General features: G+C 45.1%; 1 protein-coding gene across 2 annotated transcripts in view; it reads right to left on the reverse strand.

Moving 5' to 3' along the window:
• The window catches only part of CNNM1 (cyclin and CBS domain divalent metal cation transport mediator 1), a gene marked incomplete at its 5' end in the record, with an annotated part of 49,434 nt that extends 36,616 nt beyond the window's left edge, over window positions 1-12,818 (reverse strand). For both annotated transcript variants that reach the window (XM_081225207.1, XM_081225206.1), the window contains one exon: window positions 11,255-12,818. In XM_081225207.1, the coding sequence (XP_081081333.1) occupies window positions 11,255-12,818 (1,564 nt within the window). The remainder of the gene's footprint in view (window positions 1-11,254) is intronic.
• Window positions 12,819-13,146: the final 328 nt, after the last annotated feature.

The following is a 13,146-nucleotide window of genomic DNA, read 5'->3' on the forward strand; positions in this document are numbered from 1 at the left end:
AACCAAGCTGACTCCTGAGAGCACAGGTCAATATCCACTCGATCTTCCAGTTTTTGCCATGGTGGTGACTACCATACCTACTGTAAACTGGGGTCATATGTCACCTCTGGTCTTCACCATCTCTTTGCAAAATGGGGATTGTTATCATTAATATGAAGATGAGGAAAATGACACTCAGAAAAGTGAGTGACTCGCTCAAGGCCGAGAATTAGTACGCCATAAAGCCAGGAAACAACTCAGGTCCGTCTGCCTCCATAGCCTGTGCTTCTCCCAGTACACCTTGCTGACTCCACATTTCAGGCCAGATCTCAGGTTTCCTGTCCCAAATGTGTTAAGAGAAATGGGAACTTATTGTGTAAATGGCTGAAAGTATGCAGAACTAATGCCCAGCACCTCACAAAGGCAGAGGAGGGCTTTAGACTGTGAAGGGGAAAGGAGGAGTCACTGTCCCCCGACTCCCCGGCATAATATGTCTGCCTTCTGGCTCAACCCTTCCCACGTCCAGCCTGATATTTCATTTTGTGGACTGCTTGCAGCTTTAAGGGGTTTCATTGATCTGGCTGTGATATTTGTTTGTAGGTTAGGTTTTTTTTTTATTTGCCTGGGATGTCTGAGGAAGGGCAGAGTGATGCAGGAGGAAACCGAACTGAAGACAGGATAAAAGAAATATAAGGAAATTTCCACAGTCAATTTTGGTCTTCTGGGCCCTATCCAAAGTAAACAGCTCTCACTTTTATTTTCTTATTATATACAATGACTTCTACATGGGCTGAATCAGAGAAAGTACTTGTTATACAAAACAACTAACTAGACAGAATTCATTTAACTAGATCAGTGAGGAGAGAGGCAAATGGTGGAATGTCTTAAATGCTGTACAAGCATTATCTTTAGTCTTTGCGTTAAGCTTACAATGTAGGATCAATATTGCCATTTTAAGAAGAAGGAAGGTAAGCCTCATTCAGAGTGGTAGAGTGACCTGCCCCAGTTACACTGCTAGTAAACAGATGAACTGGGCCCAGACTATCTCTGCCTGTGGCTCCACAGTCTGAGACAGCAAGTCACAGATGTGGCTTCCTGTTCTGCCTCAGTCACTAACACTGAGCAGGACACTTGTGTCTCCAGATTCCATGTGCCTCATACAAAATGGGGATAAATTCTGCTGACTTCACATGCATGGTGAGCACAAAATGAGTTACTGTTTGGAAAGATCTTTGCAAAGGTAATAAGGGATTATCATCGCTATTTTATAATTTGTCTTTTCTGGGCCTCAGTTTTCTCCGCCTTAAAATTAAAGGATGGGATCAGGTGATCTCCAGCATGCTTTTTTCTGGCTCTAAAATTCTATGCTTTTATAAGGCTAAACAGTCCTGGGCTACAAAAACAGTTTGGCTTAATAGGACGTTTCTTTGTGATGATGTATGACATACCAGAATTTTAACAGTGCCAATAGTTACAGCTTCTTGAGTTTACAAAGGAGCTTGAACTCCTAATGTTTGTATTTTAATTTTAAGAATAAAATGAGAAAAATTACCTTGACACATGCTAGACTTTTAAAAAAAATTTATACAATCAAATCAAATCACTTTCTATGAAATCAGGAATAGAAACACAAAAAATGTTATCCTACCAGTCCTGCAGCAATCACCTAAATTTGGAAAAACAAAACAGTCCCTCTCTCTAGTTTAAAAAAAAAGGCTGTACTTTGTAGTAATCCTGCTCTACTTCATCAGAAATAGAGTAATCAACGCATTTATCACCAAAAATTTCTCGAGCCACTAAAAGGCAATTATAAAAAAAGCCAGGCATGTCACCCAGAACACCATGGTAACCAGCATCACCAGAGCATGAAAAAATAGTTGTTAGTCACTAGACTCTTAAGCTGGTTGGCAGTTTGGCTTGCTAAGCAACACTGCAAAAATAGCAGAGTAACGACCCATTATCTGGAGGTCTGACGTTGCATGGTCTTGAATCTGGTCCCAGAAGGAACTATCCCTGGTCTATATATCAACCCCATACCTGAGGCTCCCAGTCAAAGCCTAATTAATAATTTATTCAACAAATATTTATTGAAGCCTATTCTACACCAGGCACACAATTCCCAACATATGTATTTACTTGGTTTCTCAGTTAAATAGAATTGACACAGAGTGGTTTTGTGATGAGTGAGGTGAGGGCAGGGATTTGCTTGAGGCCGACTCAAAGAGAACTAGAAGCTGACAGCCAGAGGACAGAGAAAAATGTAAAAGTAGACGGAGAACTGCTTTATAATACAGCATAAAATAACCACACTCTCATGACCATGATCATGCGTCATCAAGAAAAGATTGTTATATTTAGGATCCTTTGTTAAGGAAGGCTGGAATGGGTATAAAACATTTTAGAAATAGTATCACCAAAAATGGTTAAAATATACAGTTTTGGCACTTGGAGGGAATGTAAATTAGGTTTGACAAATGCCTCAATCTGCCTAGCTCCCCATTTAGCTAGAAGAAAAGCAACATTATAATCACGGTTTTACCAGCTTTTGAATGTTGTCTCGGTCCCTTTCTGCCTTTATTTTTCTAGCTCAAGCTCCCACCTCAGCTAGAATGCCCTTTCCCTTCCTAACTGCTTATCAGAGTCCCTCTTCAGTTACTTCCTCAGAGTTTTCCCAGGTCCTTCCAGGGAATTATTTCTCCCTTGCCCCCTCGCCCATAGATGTTGTCTGGATGCCCTTCCCTGTACCCCAGGCTGCTTTGTATCATTTTCATCCCTCTTTTCAGCTCCTGGATATTTATATCCATGTCCATCTCCCAGAGCCCTGGTAGCCCAGCACTCAGATAATGTTGGCAGAGGGAAGGTTGGTGGCAGAGGTGGCGCTTTCCCTAATGGGTGTTAAATGGCCTAGGAGCCGTGCACGGCACGCACACGGCCCTCTTTCCTCAGAACCTTTGGATGTCTGTTCCTTTCTCCCGGAAAGCTCTGGCAAACTCCTTTCCACACTTTAGGATTCAGCACAAATATCTCTGAGGGGAGAGGGGGGAGTTTATCCTAACCTATAATACCAGGTCAGGCCCCCCTATTATAAGCTCTCATAGTTCCCTATACTTTTTATTCAAATCACTTGTCTTCATTTGTAATTGTTTATTGATTCCTGTATATCTCTCTACTTGACTGTAAACACCAGGAGGGCTGGAGGCCTCACACAAGATAACGTCACAGGAAAGGAGGGAGGGAAGGAGGGAAGGAGGAATTGAGAAGAATCTCAGTTTGGAAGGGAACAGACAACAGAAAATAGAGGATTGAGAGTTGTTATTGAAGGTCCAGGGGTGGCTAAACGTGGGCCTAGAGGTAAACCAATTTAAGAGAGTACTAGGAAAATCCACAGGCCCCCTGCGCTGAGACACCAAATGCTTTAAGGGAGCCAGAAACACAACCAAATGTATTTGGTTGTTAAAAAATGGAATTGAGGTGAGCTACTATATTCTCCAAATAAAAGAGGACTCACAAAGCATGATAAAAAGAGGAAATGGGATTTGACTGCAGTGTGTGGGATTTAGATTAGATAAAAAGAGAGTCTGATAACAAAGGCTGTTATGTCCTGGAAAGGATAACTAAAGGTTAAAAAAAAAAAAAAAAGTGTGAATTAGATTCTCTCTCAGGTTTCTCAGTGCCCCTTCCAGCTCAGATTCTCTTGTTACCTGGTATTGCTATTGCCAGGCTAAGAAAAAACCAAATATTGCATAACAATATTACAACAATCATAATGAAAAATTGTAAAGAAAGAAATATAAACCAGCAATGTTAGAACCTTGTATAATTTATTATTTTTCACTTTTCCTTGTTTCCTTTTCTCCTTCCTCCCTGTAGGGGAGCATGATGGACTATGCTTTGCTTACTCTTTATTCTAATTATTGTTTAGAAGGTAAACATCTCATTCTAAATTTTACTAATTATTATTTAGCAATGTTTAACACATTTTAAAGCATATTACATCTAATTATACCAGTGAAATATAACTTTGAGTGAAATAACTTTTTATTTTCTTTTGTAGAAGACAAAGAATGGAGCACTAATGTTTTGGCAGCTTTTTATAGAATTAAGCAGTGGGATGACTTTCTGCTAAAATAGCTCACACCGGAATTTGGAGTGATAAAGCAAAACACTGACTGAAAAAGTGGTCCACATTAAAACATCTTTAAAAAAAAACTCCCTCTGAAGATTAGAATGGGATATTTGATTTGTGGAAGAAGGCAAGACCATAGGGTTTTTCTTTCTTTTTTTTTTTTCTGTTTAAGAGTTTGATTAAGGTTGTTATTGCATGCAATATATTTTTAACATGACAGAGTATTAAAAGTTATTATTTCAGAACAGTGGGATGATTATCTTCAGGTGATTTTCATACTTTGTTCTATATTTTTCAATTTTCTATAATGAATAAATATAGAAATTCATAAACCTTAGTATAAATTTTATAAAAGCAAAATAACCCTATCATAATTTCTCTCTTCTCCATGTTCTCCTTGCATGTTAGGATTTCTATTATTGCATGTTTGCTTTAATGATTTAGGTACCAGTCTGTCTTATCCACATTCTTATATGCTGAGCTATGACTTGCAAAATGTAACATTGCTGGAAGTTGGGGGGAAAGGTGAGTCCAGCCTGCCTTCTAGCTTTATAAAGGGGAAAGCTTCTCCCATTAGGCTGAAGGCTCTTTGGGAGCAGGAACTGTATCTCATACACCCAACTCTTAGCACAGTGCTTTGAAAAGGGCTAAATAATTGTTTCCTAAAGAAGTGAAGAAAGATAATATATAACACTTCTCTTCTAACATTTAAAATTTGACTTTGTCCTTCTGCATGGTCCAGAATGATTGGGCTGGAGATAATGAATGATTCATTTACTAGAGCTCTGCAGATCCCCTCCATTATATTAAGGTTTAACCCCTTCCAGTCATTCATTCAGTCATTCAATAAAGATTTATTGAAAACTTACTGTGTTATATCCATCGCTACGGGCTACAGCTACAAAGGTAGATAAGACAGACTCTGTCCTCCAGGTGCTCGTTATATGGGTGGGCAGCACTTTCCAACACATACTAATAATACAGCCTGTTGGGGCTTCCCTGGTGGTGCAGTGGTTGAGAAGCTGCTTGCTAATTCAGGGGACGCGGGTTCGTGCCCTGGTCTGGGAGGATCCCACATGCCGCGGAGCAGCTGGGCCCGTGAGCCACAACTATTGAGCCTGCGCGTCTGGAGCCTGTGTTCCGCAACAAGAGAGGCCGCGATAGTGAGAGGCCCGTGCACCGCGATGAAGAGTGGCCCCCGCTTGCCACAACTAGAGAAAGCCCACGCACAGAAACGAAGACCCAACACAGCAAAAAAATAATTAATTAATAAACTCCTACCCCCAACGTCTTCTTAAAAAAAAAAAAAAATACAGCCTGTTAGTTCAATAATAGAGATATTGAACAACTGAGTTGGCCAAAACTGGGGTTTATAGGAGAAGTTTCGCAGAGGAGGTGGCCCCTGTGCTGATGTTAAAGGAGGGGCTAGACTGGGGATTAGTCGGGTAATGTACATTCCTGACAAAGAGGACAGCATGAGTACAGGGACAAAGGCAAGAAATAACACAGTGTGGCTACGGAGTTCGGCGTTGCTGGAGCGTGAAGCTGTGGTAGTGATGAGTGATGAATCTGCAGGGGAGGGCGGGGAGCAGGTCATGACTGCACAGCTTAGACTTTATCCTGCAGGCAGAAGTGTTTGAAGCAGGGGATGATGACGACACCAGGGATTATTTATTGGCACTGGAGAGGATGGATTTGAGGGTGAAAAAAAACCGGAGGAAGTAGAACTTCTCAGGAGGCATTTGCACAAATGAGTATGTAACAGATTTGTGTTTAAATTTAATAATGAAAGCTAACATTTATTTAGCATTTATTATATGACAGTTACTAAATAAGCAGTATTATGCAATATTGTCTTAATATTTCAAACAACCCTATGAGTAAATACTATTATTACCCTTATTTTACAGCTAATGAAGCAAAGAGTTAAATAACTTGCCCAAGGCCAGGATGCAACCAGAGCAGTCTGGTACCAAAGCTTATGCTCTTAATTTCTATCTCATTTGTTTAATTTCTGTCTCCTGTATTAGAATGAAAGCTCCATTCAGACAGGGGCCCTATTGGTGGTGTTCTCCACTGTGCCTACACAATAGGTGTATAGTAACTATTTGCTGAATAAAATTAATGAATAACCCAAGTGGAAGAAATAGCAGACTAAGTTATGTATCAGTACAAGAAATACGCAATATTGGCAAATTTTTTCAGACTTTGTTCCAAATATTTGGCCGACTTTGGAGATCATTACGGACTGAATATTTGTGTCCCTTCCCCTCTCCAAATTGATATGTTGAAGCCCTAACCCCCAGTGGGCCTCTAAGATTAAATGAGATAACAAGGGTGGGGCCCTAATCCAAAAGGATTGGTAGTTTTATAAGAAGAAGAGAGACAGGAGCTGTTTCTCTCTCTCTCTGTGCTTGTGCACTAAGGAAAGGCCACATGAGGACACAGTGAGAAGGTAGCTAGCTGTCTGCAAGCCAGTAAGAGAGCTCTCATCAGAAACCAAATCAGCTGGAATCTTGATCTTGGACTTCTAGCCTCCAGAACAGTGAAAAAATAAATTTCTGTTGTTTAAGCCATTCAGTCTGATATTTTGTTATGGCAGCCGGAAAAGACTAAGACAGTGATTAGTAGGATGAGGGTGGGGAGTGAAGGAGAGGTTTCTCCCTTGGTAGACTGGGGGCACAGGTGTGTCACTAACTGGGGTAGATAAACTGGGAAGAGGAAGATTGATTATGGTCAATGGAACAACACTAATTATCCTGTACTTAAGGTTCACCTCACTCAAACATAGAAATATAATTGAAATTAGCTATTTAAGATCACTTGTTCAATAAATATTTATTCATCCTCTAGCCATCAAGGTCACTGTGTTTGTCCTGAGTATACAAAGTAAGTAAGATTCATTCTCTGCCCTCAAGGAACTCACAGTCAGGTGAGGAGAAATATTGTTCCTTTTTGTAAAGCTAGCATGCTTGCTTTCCTTTTCCCCTACTTCTAAAGACCTGGAGCTCATAAGAAATATATATATATATATATATATATATATATATATATATATATAAAATCCCATATGGATAAGAGCTTTGGAATCACAAGACCGGGACTTGAATCTGGGCCTTGGAATATACCAGGTGAGTGATGATCTTAGGCAGTACAAGTAACGCTTCTGGTTCTTATGGTCCTCACCTATATCTGCAGAATTGTTTTAAGAATAAGAGAGGGGGCTTCCCTGGTGGCGCAGTGGTTGAGAGTCCGCCTGCTGATGCAGGGGATGTGGGTTCATGCCGCAGAGCGGCTGGGCCCGTGGGCCATGGCCGCTGGGCCTGCACGTCCGGAGCCTGTGCTCTGCAACGGGAGAGGCCACAACAGTGAGAGGCTCGCGTACCGGAAAAAAAAAAAAAAAAAGAATAAGAGAGGTAGGTAGAAATGTTTTGTAAAATGCAATATGCATGTTAGCAATTATTGTAATTATAAAAAGCTACATTTCCAACCTGCAGAAACTGAAGGGTAGCAAGTCATGGGCAGCAAGTCAGAGGTGAAAGGACAGCTTTGAACCGTTTGGGTGGCAGGAGTTTTGGGATGGGAGATGGAATAAGACTGGTGTGGTGGAAAAAAGAACAGGCTTTGGGGTCCTGTGATCTGGTTCAAATCACAATTCAGTCAGTTATTAGCTGTGGAAAGTTGAGCAAGTCATGTAATCAATCTGAGCATTAGTTTCTTCATCTGTAAAATGGAGGTTATAATACCACCCCAGGAGGGTTGTTCTGAGTATGTCAAGGGCTTGGCATTGGGCCTGGCAGGGCTGTTGCTCAGTTAATGGTAACCGTTGCTCCTATTAAAATTACCTTTTTCCTCTCCTACCTCCTAAGGGGTTTGTTTAGGTGGTTAAGTTACTTGAAGTGCAAGGAAGTGAGGGAAATGGAAGGGCTATTATGACTTGCTTAAAACGTTATTTTTAAAGGTAAAGAAAAGTAATTCAACTCAGCTTTCCTCTCCTAACCTATGATGCAAACGTAACTCTTATAGAAAATGACCACCGTATTATATGGCTTGGAGCCAGAGAACACCTACCTTGATAATTATACCTTGTATTTATTCTATTCTAAGTTAATCTATCAATCATTGTTAATAAGGTTCTCTGAAGACAATGCTTCTGAAAATTTAATGTACACGAGTCACTTGAGGGCTTGCTAAAATGCAGATTTTTTTTCAGTGGATTTAGAGTGAGGCATGAAAATGTGCATTTCTAAAAAGGTCCCAAGTGAGGCCCATGCTGCTGGCTCGTGGACCACACTTTGAGGAAAGAGCAAGGCTCTACAGGGACATGGAAATCTCTTGGGGTGGTGTAATGGCCTGCTTCTCTTTAGGGATCTACCTAATTGCAAACTAACCACTTACTGACGGAACATTACCGTGCCTTTTTTTAGACCAGATTTAGAAATTCTGCAACAGGACTCATTTCTGATCAATAGTGACTTTTTCCAGCAGCCTACTACATGCGAGGCACAGTGCAAGGTGCTGGAGATATAGAGGTTAGTAAGACACAATTTCTGCTTCAGAAGACTGCCTTTATTCTAACACTGTCCACCCTTGTAGATTGTTAATTTTCTCAGGGCAGTCTTATTGTTTCCCCTGTTGCTTAGCACTATATAGATGCCAGTAAGTACTAAATGAATGAATGGATGAGTTCCCAGGAATTTCATTAAAAATGTTGTCTGGCAGAGAAAAACGAATGCTGTATATCACTTATATGTGGAATCTAAAAAATAAAACAAACTAGTGAATATAACAAAAAGAAACAGACTCACAGATATGGAGAACAAACTGGTGGTTACCAGTGGGAAGAGGGAAGGGGGAGGGGGCCCAATAGGGGTAGGGGACTAACAGGTACAAACTACTATGTATAAAATAAGCTACAAGGATATATAGTACAACACAAGAAATATAGCCAATATTTTACAATAACTATAAATGGAATGTAACCCTTAAAAATCACTAGGTTGTACACCTAAAACTTACATAATATTGTACATCAACTATACCTCAATAAAAAAAAGTATTGTCTGGAAGCGCGTGACAGTGAACTCTATCTTAGCTATCACATGTAAGAGGTGGTTATATTAAAAAGGGGCTGATAGGGTGAGTCTTAAATCCAATCTGACTGGTGTCCTTATAAGAAGGGATTCAAATACAGAGAGACTCCAGGGCTGAGTGCACACACACTGAGGGGCAACCATGTAAGGACACAGCAAGAAGGCAGAGCCATCTGCAAGCCAAGGAGAGTGGCTTCAGAAGAAACCAAACCGGCCAACACCTTGGTCTTGGACTTTCAGCCTCCAGAACTGTGAGAAAAAAAAATTTCTGTTGTTTAAGCCACTCAGTCTATGGTATTTTGTTATGGCAACCCTAGCAAACTAATATAGATTTTCACAGCTTTTATGCCCAGAACCAAGACTCCCTTCTGTAGGGTACACAAAATGTAAGAAAAATGCTAGAAGTATATGGATGAACCTCTGAATGCAATGGGCATGAGTCATGGAAGGACTGGGGGGAGACAGACAGAAGAGCGTGAGACAGTAACCCAGACTGGGCTAAACAGCTGCAGTGTATATACATTTCCTTCCCCTTCTCATGCTATCAACACAAAGCATAGGGCTGTTCTCTCTCCAAATCTGAGAGACTGAAAGTAGCTTTTTGACTTTTTCCCCTTTCTCAGGTTACTTTTTGATATTTAACACAATTTCACTTGTCTAAAAATATTGTGGCTGGAGGAAGTCCCCAGACTTCTCTCTGTATGCAAAGCCTGTATATACAAAGAGTACCTGTGCTGATAATGAAATGAGACTGAATTTTTGACAAACAAAAAAATGTATCAAAAACACATGGTCAAATGAGATTCCTGCTAGCCACAGGGAAGCTACATTTGAAACCTGATTCTAAAGTTGGGGACTAATTTTTTGCTTTGTTTTGTTTTCAATAAACATGCCAACTCATAAGTACAGATGAATGCCTCTTTCAAAATAGTTATTCTGGGAGGTTCTACACTTATTCTAACCATGTCACTGTTCTCAAATCATTTCTGGAATTGCTTTTAGGGTCTGTGAGATAGTTTTCTGAATGCTCTCAACTGTGACTCTGGAAGGTAGATTTGATTTTCAAAAACAACCAAGGGTCCTTCTGGGTCAACTCTGGTTACTAGGGGGACCAGTCAAACTGTATAATGTCAAGAGGATCAACCCTAAAGTATTCAGGCTGATTTTTCTGGAGTGAATTGTTCTCAACCTCAGAAGACAGTTTCCAAAGGCAAACCCCAGAAATGGAGTAAACATGTTATAGGCATGACGTCAAGGGCAGAGGATGTGACCGCTCTGAAGGAAACTCCATTCATTTGGATATGCAGGTTTTTTAGTGATTCCCTTTACCAGAATATTTCCTCAGGTCTAGATCTACCTTACTTCATGGGACCAGAGTTCCCAGAAGTACAAGGACCTCACTGCCTTAGTCAACTTTTAATCTCCAACCTGGGTACTTGATGTGTGTCCAAGGCATAGTTGATGGAAAGATGAATATGGGGGAAGAATGGCTAAGGTGTCTGGGGCTTACTCTATGTGATTCAAAGGGCAGAACTAGGACCCACAGAGAAGCTCTGGAGACATAAATTTCTGCTCCTTGTAGGAAATACATTTTCAGCAGCTGGAGCTGTCCAGCAACGGAGTCTGCCCTGGAATTGGAAATGGTGAGCTTCCCACCCAGTGAGGAAGCAAAGACTGCTTGTTATGGGAACCCTTAGAGGTACCTCCTGCAATGGGGAGCTATGCAGTGCCCTCCAAAGGCCATCTCCTGAGTCCTATCCTCACAATACCCGGCAACTGGTAGGCCCTGAAAAAATACTGGAATGCAATGAAGGAGGAATGCAGTGTATCCTGTGAGCCAAGTAAACGGGAAGAGGCAGGGACTCAATCAGCCTCAAGGAAGGTAGGGAGAAGTGAAATAAAAAGCCCCAGGGAGCCATGAGGTAGGGCCTTCCTTGAGTTTTTGGTACCATAGGAGAGAAGCTGCTTTGGGTACCTGAAGCCTCACGTGTTTATGAGAGGGTAATACTTTTTAAGGGGGTAGGAGTTGAGGGAGGAGATTAGACCACATGCTCACCCTTCTTAAACTCCTCCAGCACCGTGTCCAGCCGGGTATCATTGAAGACGCAGTGCAGGGGCCGGTTGTAGAAACGGGTGACCGTGAGAAGCGGTGTGCAGTCGTCGGGGTCCACGAAGGCCAAGTCCTTGACAAACAGAATGTCCACAATGTTGTGCCTCTGGTCGCCCTCGTACACGGGGATGCGAGTGTAGCCGCTGCGCAGGATCTCGGAGACAGTGGCGAAATCCAGCACAGCGTCGGAGCGCAGCATGAAGCAGTCCCCAAGAGGGGTCAGCACCTCTTCCACCACCTTGGTGCGCAGCTCCAGGGCGCCCTGGATAATGTTGAGCTCCTCTTTCACCAGGTCGCTGTAAGGATCCGCGGCCCGCAGCGTCTCCAGCAGCTTCTCCCGCGTGTAGAAGGTGCTGATCTCCTGGCGCAGCGCCCAGTCCAGCAGGCGGCTCAGCGGGTAGCACACGGGGAAAGCGGCCGCCATCAGGAGCCGGGTCAGGCACACGCTGTGGGAGGCGATGGCCAGCCCGTGCCGCGAACACACCGAGTACGGGCAGATCTCTGCGCCCAGGAACACGGCGCCGGTGCACACGAGCGCCGGGAGCCAGGGGAAGTGAGTCCACGCGTCGCCGTAGTCTTCCCCAGTGCCCCCGACGCCCGGCGGCAGCGAGGCGTACAGCCAGCCCGCCAGGGCCGCGTTGGCTCCGGCTTGGCCCAGGAGCAGGGTGCAGAGCAGATGGGTGCCCCTGCCGCGCACGGCCTGCACTCGACACGCCTGCTCCTGCTCGGCGGCCGAGCCGCTGTTCCGCAGTACCCGTAACTCCACCGGGTCCAGCGAGAGCAGGCTCAGGCGCAGGCCGCTAAACAGGGCAGACAGGGCGAGCAGCAGGAGCGCTCCGAGCGCCCGCAGCCACGCGGGGGGCAGCAGGTCCCCGCCCGGGCCATAGAGCCGCGGGCGTACACGCAGCAGGAAGCCGCCGGCGGCGCCGTGGTGGTGCCAGGAGCGCCCGTCCCAAGCGCACAGAGAGAAGAGCTTCCCGCCACCGCTCGTGCCGCCTCGCTCTGCCTCGCCCTTACGCAGTTCCCGCACACGCACCTGGACTAGAGCTGAGCCCGCCACGCCTCCGGGGCGCAGGGGCCCCAGGACCTCCACGTCCGATGCCCAGTCGCTCTGCTCGCGGCAGCGCTGCGACCCCGGGGAGCGCGTGGGGACAGCGCTGGGCGCCGCGCCGCTCCCGCCCGGAGGCTCCTCGATAAACACGAGCCGTGGAGCCCAGTCGCCGGTGCCGTTCTCCCCTGGGGAAAGGGTGGGTGTGGGCACCGGCTCCACGGGCGCCGCGGGCCCGGGCTGGAAATAGACGCGCAGGAGGAAGCTAGTGCCTTCGGCGGCGCGCAGGGTGCCCCCCTCCAGGGACACGCGGCCTCCAGCGGTGTCCTCGGGCCGCAGGCCCAGCAGCCAGGCGGCGGCGGCCGGGGGCCGAGGGGACAGGGAAAAGAAGAGCAGGAGCACAGCGCCCCTGCTGCAGCAGTCTCGGAGCCTGACACCCACCGCTGCTGCCGCAGCCGCCATCCTGCACCCGGCGCGGCTGCACGTGATACTGCAGAAAGCCTACCGAGAGCTGGAGGGAGGAGGAGCCGGAGCCGGGAACCCGGCCCCAGGCAGTTCACCACGTGCACGCACCCCTGCGCGCGTGAGCTGGAGGCGGTGGGGGTGGGTCCCGGCGGGAGGCTGGCGATGGTCACGCATCACTGCACGGTGCGTGACCCCGACGCACTTGGGTACGGCAGAGCTGCAGCCTCAGGAAGGCTTGTCTTGAAGCACGGCCTCCTATTCCAGCAGTAGGATGCCCCTCGGCGAACTCCTACCGGGCAGAATTTCCCATCTGGCCCCGCCACTT

Source organism: Mesoplodon bidens (assembly GCF_964165515.1).
Source record: "Mesoplodon bidens genome assembly, chromosome: 1".
NCBI classification, from domain to species: Eukaryota; Metazoa; Chordata; class Mammalia; order Artiodactyla; family Ziphiidae; genus Mesoplodon; species Mesoplodon bidens.